Below are 15866 nucleotides of genomic sequence, written 5' to 3'. Positions count from 1 at the left end.
ATACGGTCATTTATCAACTGTACGACAGAGTCGCGTTGGTTATGACGCAATCGGGGAGAAGGGTAATGTATTTGATTAAAGATTATTAGGGTAAATATTTTTTTTTTAAATGAATGAAGTGCACAAATAATTTATAGTGAACGCTACAATATTACATATAAAAATACGAATGGTAAAATTTGATTTTATGCCATCTGTAATAAAGCTGAACTGAGGAAAATGTCTTAAATGTCTTAAGTATTTAAAATTATATCTGATACAGAGAGACATAGATGTTGAAAAGATTTATTTAATTACAAAGTCAGATTGACATAATTACAAAGCAAACATGAACAAAATGACAGACATCTTGTAATAGGTAATAGATTAGAAACTTTACATATTTAAACAAATAAAACAACACTGACACTATATCATTGAGACAAACAAAAAACAAATATAAGACAAACAAAACATTTGCCACTATAATGCTTTAGGTGTATTTCTTATTGCTAAATTAGATGGAGACAAAAGAGACAAAAATATATATTTTTTAACATTTTTATCAAGAGGAGAACATAAAATAATACTGCACTGCCTCCTGCACATAAATGATGAAAAATGATGTACATGTTCATCAACTGGAGGGTCATCTATAATGTATATCAAAAATACTACCGACTTAACACAGGGTGGGCCCAAGGTGACGTCACAGTGACATCAGATGCTGGAGCTGGACAGGATGTCCTCTACCAGGTGTTTATACACCCATGCGTCACCTTTGAGACGCTGTCGACGGATCCCGACCACCTCAGGCTTCTGCAGGATGCAAACCTCCAGCTCAAACTGCATGGTCACCTTTCCAAAGTCTGACTGCGTGTGGCATTTTAGAGTATAGCTAACAGAAGAAGAGGAAAAGAGAACATGATAGCATATAACAACTAAGTTAATTGTTTAGAGTAGTGTTTCTCAACCTCTTTGACTCAAAGACCTTGTGTTTGTTGTCCAACACAATTTCTGCAGGACGCCCCTCTGTATACGCTACAATATATCCAATATTTTTGCTGTGGTTATGACAAAGCTGCTGGTTGTAAAACTTTGTCATAAAGGTATATAGAATTAATTAACATGCACATATGTTCTGTACTATACAGTATATACATTTCAGTTTACATTTGTTTGTTTTTTAAAGCATTTTTCATTTAGATTAAAGTAAAAAAAACGTATATGAATATAAATGTATTAAATGTAATACATTTAATTTATCCTGAAGTATGCAGGGATTCAAACACATGTATGGTCAAAAAAGAGAGAGGTAATCGTAGCCCTCGCCCCCCATCAAATATCCAGATACTTACTTTGCCACCAACCCCTGCCATCCCCGGCCCACCCCTATAGGTACATAGTAAAATGAAATTCTAGAAAATGTGTTGCAGTGGCAGATACCATAGACCAGTGGTCTTCGCTGTTTTTCTTTTCAGGAGAGCCACACTGATTAGACAAAATGAATAGAAGAGCCACTTTGGTTACATGTTAAAAAGTTACATCCAATAGCATATCTGCTTATCAATCTGTCATCCCTGAACATAAAATATGCAATGCAATAAATACAAAAGGCAAATAGATATTGAGTATGCATGCATAATATATTTTTAAAGTAAACTTTCTTTTAGTGCTGTCAATCGATTACATTTTTTTGATTAAATCACACATTTTTCTGTGATTAATTGCGATTAATCACAATTAAAAACAAGTGTTTATAAGTTTAATATATTTTATGATGCAATCATTTTACAGTAAATAACCAAATGAATGAACAAAAAAACAAAGACCATATATTAGAATATTTGTTCAATGGCATATTTTTATAAAAATGAATGAAGCTGGTATCAATGAAACAGATGTGTCTCTATGAAATATTTTCCCACCAATTTTAAATATTGATTATAGCCGTTCAACATTACAGTGTAACAAAGCTTTTTTTAACATTTACTAGGCTTTAAAATTCAACTTAAAAGAATCCTCTCATAAACCCATGTCATATTTATCGGTGTCCTTCCTGTCTCACAGGTAGGAAATAGGCTACAGAAATTGAACAAAGTTATCAAACACCAGCCCTTTTTCCTCACAACTCTAAGTTCGAGACCTTATTTGATATGCGAATACTCAAGAAAAGTATTCGCCATTCGGACATTTTGGCATAATTCTTTCTCTGTGTTAGTTTTTTCAAACGCAAAAGAGAACTGTATTCTGGCACACTCTCTGATCTCATGATGCTGGCATGTAACCCACGAATTCTAGTTGACAATAAGCAAGTTATATGCACGTGAAGAGAACGTGTTCGGAGTTAAGAACAGGAAAGACAGCTGGCAACTCTGCAGTGTCATGGCCGTAAGGGCAGAGCTAGTTTAAATCTTCTAGCCTATATTTCCAACTTTTGTAATGCTGCTGTTTTGGGTATTTAAAAATAGAACTTATTTTTAATAGAGCAAGCACTTTGAGTTTTTAACGGGTTATGTTAAAGCCCTGCTTGTTTGTATTAATGTATTGACTGCATGATCATTTCACCATATTATTTACTGCCATGCAAGCCGCGTGATGACTGCCATAGACAATAAAAGATACGCAGCAAGAAGAAACACCAGCACTTCACGCTTGCGCTCATACTGCTGTTTTGGTGCGCAGTTTTCTGAGGTAATGCCCACCAATTATCCCCCCACCCAAACTGACGTGAAAAAAGCGTGAGGCGCCGAAAAGCACGCTGTTTGCATCCATGAATATGCTGAGGCCCCCTAGTGGGCCCTGGCCATGTGGATGAGAACCACTGGTTTAGAGGAAACACGCATTTGAATTGACATTTCAGGAAACACTTGATGTAAGAGTTTAACTTACCCTTTCTGAACAAAGTCCACATTCTTCTCTGGTAAGATGCTGAGAATCTGATTGAGCACTTGGTCAGCATTAGTCTGGCTGGTGAGTGTCACATTGTATTGAGCCTGGAAAAAAATGTACACTTATGAAATCAGATGTAGCCACAAAGAAGTTATGGTCACTGGCATGTATCTAAATTTGCATTATGGAGAGAATTCCTGAAATTAAATAATGAAAAAAAGTAAGGAAATTAAGCAAACGTTAAAGTGACAATTCGACAATTATTTATCAAGGGCTTTGTTCAAAAACGCTTTTTTGTTGATCCGATCACAAGTAGATTAGGGAGACACATACCCTTGCACATATGGTATTTTAATCTGTCTTTTTTTGTCCACTTTCAACCACTTCTGTCCTGATTTCTTTAAGGTGACGTCTATGGGTGGGTAAATGTATTTCTTTTTTTTTTAGATCTTTCGTTCCATTTGACAAAATTTACATATGAACGCACCCAGAGATGATGAGAAAATATACGGAGAGTATCAGCTTTTGTTTCTGCTCTGAGGCCCCCGAACACTGTGAGTGTGTTAGAAATCAGGAATGGCAAGAGAACATTGTGCTTGGTACAGTTTTCATCCTCAAACCAAACTCAGGTCTTCAGCTGACTGTTTATCTCCTGTCTGGCTAGCGCGCTTCTCATAAAGTTTACACAGGTCAGTAGAGAGTAGGCGGTCGAACACATAAGTGTGTAGATTATGAAAGCAATCTGGTTGAATGCGTTTTCAACTACCTCTGGAAGTGATCGAAAGTGGATTTTAGACCCATTTACACTTGTATTTAACATCGTTCACTTGTGATCTTATTGATTGATTGATCATAATGCCAGGTGTAAACAGGGCCAATGTCTTTTGAAAATCCTTTTCTTCAATTGACCACAAAATGTTTTCAAGATCATTCTATACGATGAAAGTGGTCATCACAGCTGTCTTGCAAGAATTGCAGTGAACATTGACTTAAATTTCTGTTCCTCAAACAAAGCTACCTTATGGTTTTAAAAGCCTTGAAATACTGATTTAAGGTAGTGGTTTAAGGCACTCAACTTCCAAGACGACAAAATTATTAATGTAAAATTATTTTAAATAAGCATTAAAATAAAACCGAAAGTTGGTACCGATAACCATAAAATCTTTATGGTATTGGAACCGACTACTGGAATTTTGGTATCGTGACATCCCTACAAAGGACAAACAACTATATCTTGAAAGACTAAAGGCAAATGTAAAAAACAGAAGAACGATACCTTAATTTTGCGTGGTCCATCTCGAGGTCCTCTCTTCTTGCTGGGTGTGAGCATTGTAATGACTTTATCCAGGCCTCTCTCTAGACTACCAAACACCTTTCCTCCCTTACGCTTCTGCCCACTGTCTGCTTGACAGCCAGCCAGGTCCAGAGATCGAGACCTGCACACATAGGAATGCTGTTTAGAACATAACTGCACATTTCTGTAGTTGTAAAACTATCCCAATGCAATATAGGCTTTGCCAAGAGACTTTTACTGGAGAATGGGCAGTTCCAATTATAAATGGCTCGACAGCATACTCAAAGAGTAAGTGCAGCAAGTCCTGCGATTTATTTCATGTGCAAATTGGGTATTGACATCGTCAAAAAGGTAGAGCAAATAAAAATGTTTCTTGAGCAACAAATCAGCATATTAGAATGATTTCTGAGGGATCATGTGACCCTGAAGACTGGAGTAATGATGCTGAAAAAGCAGCTTTCCCATCACAGGAATAAATCACATTTTTAAATATACTCAGAGAGAAAAAGGTTATTTTAAATTGTAATATTTCCACTTTATTTTTATCAAATAAATGTAGCATAAAAAATATCTTATATTTGTTATTGGTTTAAAAAAAGTTACTAAATTGACATGGGGGAAAATATATTGAAATTATATTTTAAAGTGTCAATATCTCATTTATTTTTATAATATTACCCCCCCCCCCATTTCATTTTATGGCTCACAATGTGAATTTCTTGTTTGTAATTTTACCATTGTAACACCGTAAATGTTACTGAAATCGCTGATCTTCCCCAAATCTGCCATTCAGAAAACTGTGCTATGGCAAGTCTGAGGGGATAAATCCATAGCCAGAGACTTATACCACCGTTGGTAACAAAAATTGGCCAATCACCATCAAGTAAAAAAATATGACATCGCTCCTTTGGTATATCAAACTATCATCGTAAAAACGTAAATTACATGAAAAGCTCCCCTTTGATAATTTAGCAGCTATGGAGAGTAGATATTGAATACCATATTTGATTTACCATTTAAACCACAGCTACAAATTAAAAATGACCCCATGCCGAAGTTGGAGATATAAATAGGCCAGGGTTAGTCAAATTATATGGTAAACTTTATTTTACAGTGTCATTGTTACATATGTAGCATGCAGTTACTATAGTAATATCTATAAATTATTCATAATTACATACAACTAACCCTAAACCAAACCCTACAGTAAATAGGGTTACTTAATATTACTTGGTAAAGTCAGTAATGTATAATTACATTGTAATAAAGAAACCTTAAAATAAAGCCTGACGTTATATTTATATTAGTATATGTATGTTATGCTGTGTTATATCTTCTTTTGTTTGTAAAAAAAAAACATTAACAAAAGGGACCCAAAAAAGCCATTCTAAGGCAGTTTTTTTTCCTTCAAATCCTCGGGAGAGGATCCCCGGACAGCTAAAATTAATGTGCCTCCTCTATTTTAAAATTTACGAGCCACCAATGGAAAAAATGTAATTTAAATGAATTTAATGAAGGGTCAAAAGGATAAACAATGCTGATTTATTCATTTGTACAGCCTTTATCTTTTTTGCTTATATTTACCAAGGGTGGCAATAATTCCTACCAGGACTATGTATATTTAAAAAGCCTTTTGTACATTGCTTAAACTATTTTTCACAAATCTCTTTTGTTCATGGGGTAGAAGTTACACACTTAACCTTTAAATCCCACAGTCCTCCTCTCGAATCTTGCTCTCCACTGTTATTTCGCACAAAAATACAGAAAGTTATTACTCTACCTTCTCTCGGGGCTGAAAGCCAGTATATCCAGTTCTCCTTGTTGGCCACTCTGCTGTTGGTCCATCTCTCTCCTGTGGGACACTTCTTTAGTGGCACTGCCCGCTCCTGCACACACACAAAGGATAAACATGTGTCACTAAATGCTACATGCTGCCGGAGCACTGGGAACAGCGACACGTACACCTGTCAGTATGCGCTTCGGGAGTTGTCTCGTACACACGTGCATGCACACATACACACACGCTCTGTCCCCAGTGTGCTCCTGTCCGTTCCAGTGCAGGAGGTGGTGTGTGACAGTAACGAGGTGGACACAGTGGATGTTGGGACATGAAGACTTTTCCCCTGGCACACATTGCGCCCATACAGACACACACACGGTCAAAGTGAATCAAACTAAAGATACTAGATATATGAAAAGCACGAAAAACACATTCTTTTTGTATTCTTTTAAACTCCAGATATGTCGCTTACACATCTGCTGTAGTCACGTTACGGTACAAAATTACACCAAAAATGCAGCGTTTGCAGAAAATTTGGATTTAGGCTTATGTACAGTTTATAAGAGTACAACGAAAAAGTTGTTAAAAAAATGATCTAGGTATTGTCAGCAGTGAAGAGCCTGTCATATACTTCTTATAAAGAAAATAAGTGAAAATAACTCCAAGACCCCTATGAGTTAATAACCACAACAATGTTAAAAATGTATAAATGGTTTTACATTACATATAAAATATAAAACTAAGTGTTTAATGAAACATGATCATAATTAATGTGATGAACTACACCCATTATTACTCTGCTAGGATAGCTGGTGGTATTAGATTATTTGTAGATGCCATTTGGTTTGACATTTTGTGTATGCAATGATCTATATTATGTGAGGTTTAAGTGTCCAAATGTTTCATAGACAGAATATGAAATATTTGGCACAAAACTGTTATACTTTTAATAAAATAATACTTTTATTTTGCATACATTAAAGTGATTAAAAATGGCAGTAAAGACGTCCTGAAAAAAAAACGAAGTTCACATAAAAATACAGCACGAGGTTCTTAAGCACCAAACCAGCATAATGGAGAAATAATGCAGAAAATGTAGCTTTACAATCACATTAAGAAATTACATTTTAAAATATATTCAAATAAAAAAACATTCAAGTTGTATTGTTTATTTGTAAAGGCTAAGTTCAAATGGTCAGCCCAAATCCAATTATTTGTGTATCCAATTGGAATCTGATCTAAAATGATATGCCACTCATTCATTTCCGGAATATCTGCATTGATTTCTATGGCTGTTGCGTTGGTAGGCATACGCCAAATACAACAACAACTGCAGCATAGAGGGATTTGCAATACATATTTACAACATGACAACGTGTAGCCTCTGCACTGGACTACTGCTTCTTATGAGGCAGCGGCAGAAACGTAGGAGGCTAGTATGCGTGGCTTTATTTCGTGCTGTTATCGGCACCGGATTTTAAACCACATATGAAAGTAGCTCGAAACTGATTTGCACAAAAGTTTGAGCGCAGAATCTTGGGACGTGGTTTTCACCTCACAGCCAGTGGAAAATAATTGGGATAGGACTCGGGCAGAAATCATTTTCATGGATGCGTTTATTAATGTTAGTGTAGTATGAAGCAGAGCAGGGCCGTGTGCTGTGGAGCTGAGCAAGGCCGCTGGAGCGATTGTTGCCGAACACACAACTCGCGGGACTTTTATTATGATGGGACACAGTAGCGGGCGCAATTTCCGCTTTTCCGGTCATGAGTATGAGATAACGCAGCTCTTTTTATAATATTAGATACATTTAAGTGTGTTTAAAATTATATTATAACGTTACTGCTGTGACATTTGTTCACACTGCTAAGAGTAAAGCGTTTCTGCAGAATAAAATCATAAACCGAGGGAAATGCAGGTATGATGCAATTGACAGGCGACTCCTTCAGATGTCCCGGTTCCTTGGTTAAAATAGCAATTTTCTCACAATTTACAAATATTGTAAGAACTCAACTGAACAAAATATATAACACTGGCCTAGTGGGTTTTGGATATTTTACTGGCACTGCAAAAATACTACATAGAGTACCTTAACAGTCTGAACATAGCCATAGACAAGAACATCATTTCAACATACGATTGCAAAACTGATGTATTTGGATGATAACGTCAAAATTATAAATAAAAAAAAATCTATCAGGTTTGTAGTTGTGGTGCCATGATGGGTAATCGATTCATTATCCAGCTTACCTTTGTTTGAGTCGCTTGTATTCGTAATGTTGTTGTTGGGTGTTGTTGCAACAGATCTGTTGGATTTGACCTTTCTGTTGCACATTGGAGTTCGGGGGGCAGGCAGAGCAAAAATATCTCCATCTGTGCCAGTCACAACATTCTCTTTATTTTCTTTGGTTCTATCACGTCTCTCTGACTTCTTTTTGTGGGATCTTCCATGCTCTATGATGGGGGAGTAGCCTATTTCATTCCATTTCTTCTCTGATGCTTCAGAGGTGAGCTTCTAAAGAAGACAAGAGTTTCCACATTAAAGGGGTCATGACATGAAACATTTAATTTGCTTTGATCTTTTGACATAAATTAGGCTTTTGTACCATTAAAATATCCTGCAAATTCCATAGCTTAAAACTATTTGCATATGACTGCCTCCAGAGTAAGACGTCGATGAATAGTTTTACATCGTCATGCTTGACTACAATGGAAAAAGCAAACAGATCCCATTATAAATCACTGACGCTGTTTACACTGAATGGATACAGTATACAGATGCTCAGTCACTTTCTGACGCATCCACCCGCTTGAATCTGCCGACAAGACAACAAATGGAAGAGCAAAATTGGTTTCGCTTTGACGCATTCCTGTTTAAACAGCCCCTTTGCTAATTTCTTTAGATACTTAGAAGAATACCAGCATTAGGAACAAGTTAATGGTTTATTTTTAATGACGTCATGGATTGCGTCAAAGTATATGTTTGTTCGGAGAATTTGACTGCAGATTATTTTGTAAACCAAGCACAGTGTAATTGAGAGTTTGCAAAGAAACTTTTGTTGACAAGTGAAGCAGTCAGCTTAAGCTACATTGCACACAATAGGTAAATGATTTCATAATGCTAATTCTGGAAATGATAATTGAATTGTAATTGATACTGTTTCCTATGTAATGATATTAAAACATAAGCAGAGGTGAATCTCAAGGTAAAAATTAAAATAATAAATATAAAAAATCCATGTACTTTAACCATAATAAGTAAGTAAAGTTGTTTCTGGGTTACAAATTGAATATTTCTTTTATTAATGGTAAATAATTTATAAAGTTGTTATTGTGAGCCACTACAAACTGGAGCATAATGAAATTATCAACATTATTTCCCACAGAACATTAGGTTATATTGTAAAACATCAAATTACCAAAGTTTAATTTGTTGTAATTACAGATTTGTATTGATGTTAACTGTTAATAATGGAATAAAAAATAATGGGCTGATCATAATGATCTGGGCTGATAATACAAAAGTTGCAAGTTCATAACTTCCCTAAATAAGCATTTATTAACCTGACCAAAAACAATTCTGTTGTCTCCACATTGCATTTATGCAGGAGGACTGTTTCTCCAACTGGTGTTCTGCACAGCACATCACTTTGGATGGATAAAAAAAAAAAAAAGTATACAAAATTACAAGTAACAATATTACAAACAAGACAAGTAAAAGGCAGCCAGAGAAAAGGAGATTGTGGAGAAATAAAAAAAAAGACTTATAAAGCACAAAAGCAGCACTGGACAAGAGGGAAGAGCAGACAAATAAAGAGAACACGGAGGCTAACCATGCGTGGAGTGTTTGTGGTCTGTGTGTTCTTGGGCGTGAGAGGGGTCCAGGGATTCTCGTCATCGTAGCAATCAGTGGGGAAGACCATAGAGCCAAGCACCACTGGGTGGACACCATCATCATCCTCACCGAAGCATAGAGTCTTTTTCAGCTGAGACACAGATACACAAGATGAAACTCCTGTAAATGACTGCAACTACACAAACATTTATACATCAAGCAACATTTGACTGCAGTGATATTAAAGACAGTATTTGTGATAATAATTTATCTGTGCACATTTGGTTTTAAAATACACATGCCCTAATAATCTTTAAGTTTCCCGCCCTCTTGTAGAAGCAACACTTCTGTTCTATGATCATGTTTACTGACGTGAGGGCGGGGCAACCTGTCAATCACATGAGATCACAGCAAACCACAGTGATCCAAATAATCCACTTAATTCCCAATGAAAAAAATCCTTGGATTCACTTGGATATACACAAAAATAGGGAAGAAAAGACTATTGCAACTTCCGTTTCAAGCCAAACACATCGATCACTCCAAAAGTGTGACTTTTAACCAATCTGAAATACTCCATCAAAAAGAACCGCAACATTACCATCTCTCTTTTACGATTGCATAACTGACCATTATGCAGTCACCTAGCATCTAATAATAGCTTTATGGTCCTGAAGGTGTGAATATGAAAGACTTACTTGTATGTCCTGTAAAGGAGAGTACATGGGGTCAAGCATGGGACATTCTGCTCTCAGACGCACAGGGCGGCCTTGGCGCTTTTTAGCCAGCAGTAAAAGGTAGATAGCGGTCATGTGATCATACTTCCACTGAAGAAACATGCACAAAGTAAAGATTTCATTTCACTTTTGTGATTGATGTGTATAATTATCTTGTTTAGAAGTCACATTTCAGCAGTTAAAGGTAAGCAGCTTTGGCTGATGCTATGGAATCTACTGACATCTAGTGGTCATAGTTATAAATTTGAGTCTAATGTCACTTTGATACTCATTTCTCTTACGACTATGGTTTGAATCATAACCTGTTTATAACCATCAATAAAAATCTTATAATCTTTAAAAACAAAATGTTTTCAGTCAGAGACAAACAACTTAAGATTACAAAGGGACAGTTTGCAACTGTCCGAATTAGTGATTTATTACTCAAACTACATGCACAGAACCATTACGAAGTTTGGGGCAAGTACGAGTTTCTTTCTTTTTTCTTTTTGAAAGAAATTAATACTTTTATTAACCAAGGACACAGTAAAATTATCAAAAGTGACAGTAAAGATTTTGACATTGTTAAAACGTTTTCTATTTCAACCTTTTTATTAATCAAAGAATTATGATAATCACACTTTCCTGTTTTAGCATTGATGATGATAATAATAATAGTTTCTTGAACACCAAATTAGAATTATTATTTGAATGATTCTGAAGGATCATGTTACTGAAGACTGTAATGATGTTGAAAATGTAACTTTGCCATCACAGGAAAAATTACATTTTAAAATATATAAAAATAGAAAATATTTATCATTTCACAACATTACTGTTTTTACTGTATTTTTTATCAAATAAATGGATCCTTAGTGACCATAAGAGACTTGGTGTCTAAAAGCATCTTTGCTGTTAGATCTCTATACAACTAATACAAAAACAAATAAAAAAATGGAATTCTAATATTAATAAATATAATTACATTCATTCATAAATAACAGGAATCACACAGTAATAGGGATTGTTTCCCACCTCTGACACAAGTTGGATTGTGCGATGTCTGGACCGTTTAAAGGACACTGCCATTTCAGTGATACAGTCTTCATCTATATGACCCAACTAAAAAAACAAAAACAACATATAAAAGGATATTATACACAATCTTTTAGTATGTTAAAAACTAGGTTATTTGTTTTTCAAAAGTAAAATGATGTATGGCCCTTATACAGTATTATCTATTTTTATTAGCTGTGTTCATCAGTAAAAAAATCAAACACTGCTGATCAACAAACATCCTGTGTCACGTTTGATTATTTCATCATGAGGACTAAAAATACTACGGTTATATAGATTTAAAGCTTCAAGTGAACAAAAGCAGATATAATAAGTAATCAATAAGAAGCACAACAGTTTTTATGCTAAACAAAAGACATATTGGCATCACTTGACTAATTGGATCTTGAAGGCATGAGATGCAACTATAAGCGTTATTACAGAGCTCATCTTACAGGATGTTTACTGTGCCACTCCACTGGTGTGCTGTATCCCTTCATAACCCAGGGGTGACCAAGCAACTGTTTCACTGTCAAACGCCTCTTTGGATCCACCTGCAGGAGAAAAGAATAAACTGCCATGAAACCGTATGGACTTCCTAAAACACATCAAACAGACATACAGACCATGCACAGTACCTGCATCATCTGGTTTAGAAGCAGAATGCTAGCAGGTGAAAGCCAGTGCGGGTTGCTGTATTTTCCTCTCTGTCAATATTGCATAATATGAGATCACATAGTGTACAAAACTACTATTGTTTTAGTAGCCCAATAAATGCATGGATGAACAAAATGTGGTAGTATAATTTAAAGCTCAAATGTAACAAACTTACTGAGATTTTTCTGTATAGAACCATGCAATTGTCATCATCAAATGGTAGAAAACCACACAGTAGAGCATAAAGCAATACACCCATACTCCACACATCAGCCTGAAACACACAGGCATACCATGAGAGCACAATAAATATTTTGTAAAATTTAATTTGTCATTCCTTTTAAATATGCTGAAACACATATACCAAACTGACCTCAGAGCCGATGTAAGCCTTGCCCTGAATGAGCTCGGGAGCTGCGTATGCTGGACTGCCACAACAGGTCAGCAATTCATAACCCAAACCTCCCTAAAAGAAATGCATTTAAAATGTGAATAAAACATTTACTATGAATCTAGACCATCTTAAATATTTATTTAAAAGAATTGATACCAAGGGACATGTTATTTAAAATGTTTAAAATAACATTTAATTCAGTAGAGATGCATAATAGCTGAATTAAATTTGATTCATAATTGATGAACTTTGCAACATTGACACTACTGAACTGAACAATCAACACAGGAATCATTTGAGCTGAATAACAACACTACTGTATGCAGTAGTTTTATAAATTATGGATTTTAACTCGGTTATTTTCCAGTTTATTATGGTGAACAGGTGAAGTTTCTTTGAAACAGTATGTACTGTTTAACACACTATATCAATAAATGCAAGTTGATGGGGCATAATAGATGGATACACACCTTAGGCTTTGCACAAAGGCCAAAGTCAATGAGTTTCAGGTTATGATCTTCATCAATCAGCAGGTTTTCCTAAGGTCAATAAGAACAGTTATTGTACTTTATTAAAGTAATAAATTACTGCAAAATTAAAATACTGCTAATGCCTTCACCATGAGGGTTCATGTTGTTGAACCTGAATATCTACACACACACTATATATATAATTACCTAATGTAGCAATAAAACATGACATGTTAATGATCTTTATTTTACGTTTGCTTGGAACATTATGGCTTTGTCCCATTTCATACATATAATTTTTTTGGCAGATTGAGCTTACCACACACACACACACACACACACACACACACACACACACACACACACACACACACACACACACACACACACACACACACACACACACACACACACACACACACACACACACACACACACACACACACACACACACACACACACACACACACACACACACACACACTTTTTGTTTTACACCAAGCTATTAAATGGCTTAAAAAGACCATATTATTGATGGTGCTCACCCTTTTTAAAGCTAAAAAACCTTGGGTTGCCATGGGAAAAAGGAAAAATCTGCGCTCTGTATTTCTTTCTTTTTTTAGTTCTACATAATTAAGTCTTATGGGTTTGGAATGCCATGAAGATGAGTAAAGACACTTTAAATTTTTGAGTGATCTGTTTCTTTAAATGGGACTTGGTATACATAAGCTTAAGCTATTTAAAAGTGAAGTTCTCATCAACCAACTCACAGGTTTGAGGTCTCGGTGGGCATAGCCTTGGCTATGGACATAGGCCAACGAAGAGATGATTTGACGGAAAAACACTCGGGTCTCTTCCTCTGATAACCGGTCTTTGGCAATGATGTAATCAAACAGTTCTCCTCCAGGACAGTACTAACAGAGTGACAAGACATGTGCATATAAACATATGAAACATAATCATACATTTTTGTTAAGCAGCAGAATCATGGTCAGTAAAACATACCTCAAGCACCATGTAGATCTTGCTTGAGGTTTCAATAACATGGTAGAGACGGCACACATGTTGATGACTGAGGTTCTTCATAGCCTCGATCTCAATCTTTACTCTAGGCAGATCATCCTAGAAATAGATAACATTTTAAACAGCATTTCTTTTCTGTGGAATAAACTAAGTAATAGCTAAATTTTTCCTCAATATAAAAAAATATGCATGCAGATGTTGTTTTATGGTAAGCAAAGATTAAGAAGATCTTACCCCTAGGTCTTTCTTCTCCATTATTTTGATGGCTACTTTCTCACCTGTCAGTATGTGTCTGCCAAGTTTGACTTTGGCAAACCCACCTGTGGTTTAGAAATAGTAAAACATTGCTCTTGAATATGGGTAATTTTTAAACTTCTCTAATAAACAGTCTCTGAATCAACCAAGCATAATCAAGGTGGCATTACCTGAGCCAATGGTTTCATAAACCTCATAGTGCTTGAGAAGTTCAGAAGTGCTGTCTACAGGCATACTGGGGACACTTAGACCTGCATCAATAACAGCATATTTTGTATTTGAGTAACGGCATATTAAGGGGATACCACCGATTAAATGGCAAGTAACGTTATTTTATGCCAATGATGATCATAACGGTGTAAAAAACACGATCAAAACATAAGGTTAAACCACAAAGTGTAGCTTTTATATTCAACTTTACTCATTTAATCTCTATTGTTAGATCGTTCACATCATTTGTATTGTTTAACGTTAATGTTCCCGATTAGTTTTCTAATGTGGCAACACAACTCATATTCCCAAAGTGTTATCCATCCGCATATTGCAAAACATATAAAGGTGCAAATTTGAAAATGTTACTGCGTTAAACGAACAACAGATAACAAATTAACTGATACAAAACCAAATCGTGCAAAAATGCGTGTTCTGACTAACATGTTACATGGTAACATGTTGAACAATAAACTCACCAGCTGTTCTCCAATGATTCACTTTAAAATGCCGATAAAATAGAGTTCAAAACAACAACAAAAACGTATATTTTAAGGTTAAAAATAGGCAGTCGTTTACTCTGTTACTCAAGACTACACATGTTTATAATGAGATATGAATTAAAAGTGCAAAAACATCTTTCAGTCGAACATGTTTTAAAATTTGAATTTCCCACTTGCTACGTCAGAGGAGTTCCTGTTTCCGGTAGATATAAAAGTCTCTGCTCGGTTGGAAGGTGGTAATTTCTTTTACTGTCTATTTATGGTTTTCCCCAATATTGTGAGTCCATCTATGGTTTTCCCCAAATATTGTGAGCACCGGTGTATTTATAAATATATTACCTAATCTTTATTTTACGTTTTTTTGCGTTTGCTTGGAAGACTAGGCTTTGTCATTCCATTTCATACATATCATTTTTTTGGCAGATTGAGCTTACCCCATAGCCCATATAGTTAAGTTGTCACAATGGAATGTTTAATTTTTTTGATGCCCTTATTTACTAAACAGGAAAGTTAAACATGCTGCCCATTTACAACTTTATGTGATGTGTGAGTGATACTGTGCAAATGTAAAAATGAGACAGTGCTGATTATTTAGATGTAATATATCTTATTATGTAGATGTAATATATATATATATATATATATATATATATATATATATATATATATATATATATATATATATATATATATATATATATATATAATGTGTGTGTATATATATATATATATATATATATATATATATATATATATATATATATATATATATATATATATATATATATATATATATATATAT

At 35.1% G+C, this 15866-nt stretch overlaps 1 protein-coding gene across 1 annotated transcript; it reads right to left on the bottom strand.

Annotated features, from left to right (window-relative positions):
- Positions 1-304: 304 nt before the first annotated feature.
- melk (maternal embryonic leucine zipper kinase) lies at positions 305-15279 on the bottom strand. Its single transcript, XM_067442757.1, has 18 exons — positions 15041-15279; positions 14522-14602; positions 14331-14416; positions 14079-14195; positions 13844-13987; positions 13074-13142; positions 12583-12675; positions 12385-12483; positions 12191-12259; positions 12008-12106; positions 11532-11618; positions 10479-10607; positions 9779-9931; positions 8196-8460; positions 5946-6051; positions 4148-4307; positions 2872-2975; positions 305-877 (listed from the first exon to the last, which is right to left on the bottom strand). Exons 2-18 carry the CDS (start codon positions 14583-14585, stop codon positions 700-702), a joined length of 2022 nt encoding a protein of 673 aa, XP_067298858.1. The 5' UTR covers positions 14586-14602; positions 15041-15279; the 3' UTR covers positions 305-699.
- Between the last annotated feature and the right edge of the window lie 587 nt (positions 15280-15866).

The sequence above is a fragment of the Pseudorasbora parva genome, chromosome 4 (genome assembly GCF_024679245.1).
Source record: "Pseudorasbora parva isolate DD20220531a chromosome 4, ASM2467924v1, whole genome shotgun sequence".
Classification (NCBI taxonomy): Eukaryota; Metazoa; Chordata; class Actinopteri; order Cypriniformes; family Gobionidae; genus Pseudorasbora; species Pseudorasbora parva.
This window is presented reverse-complemented; position numbering and strand designations above follow the sequence as displayed.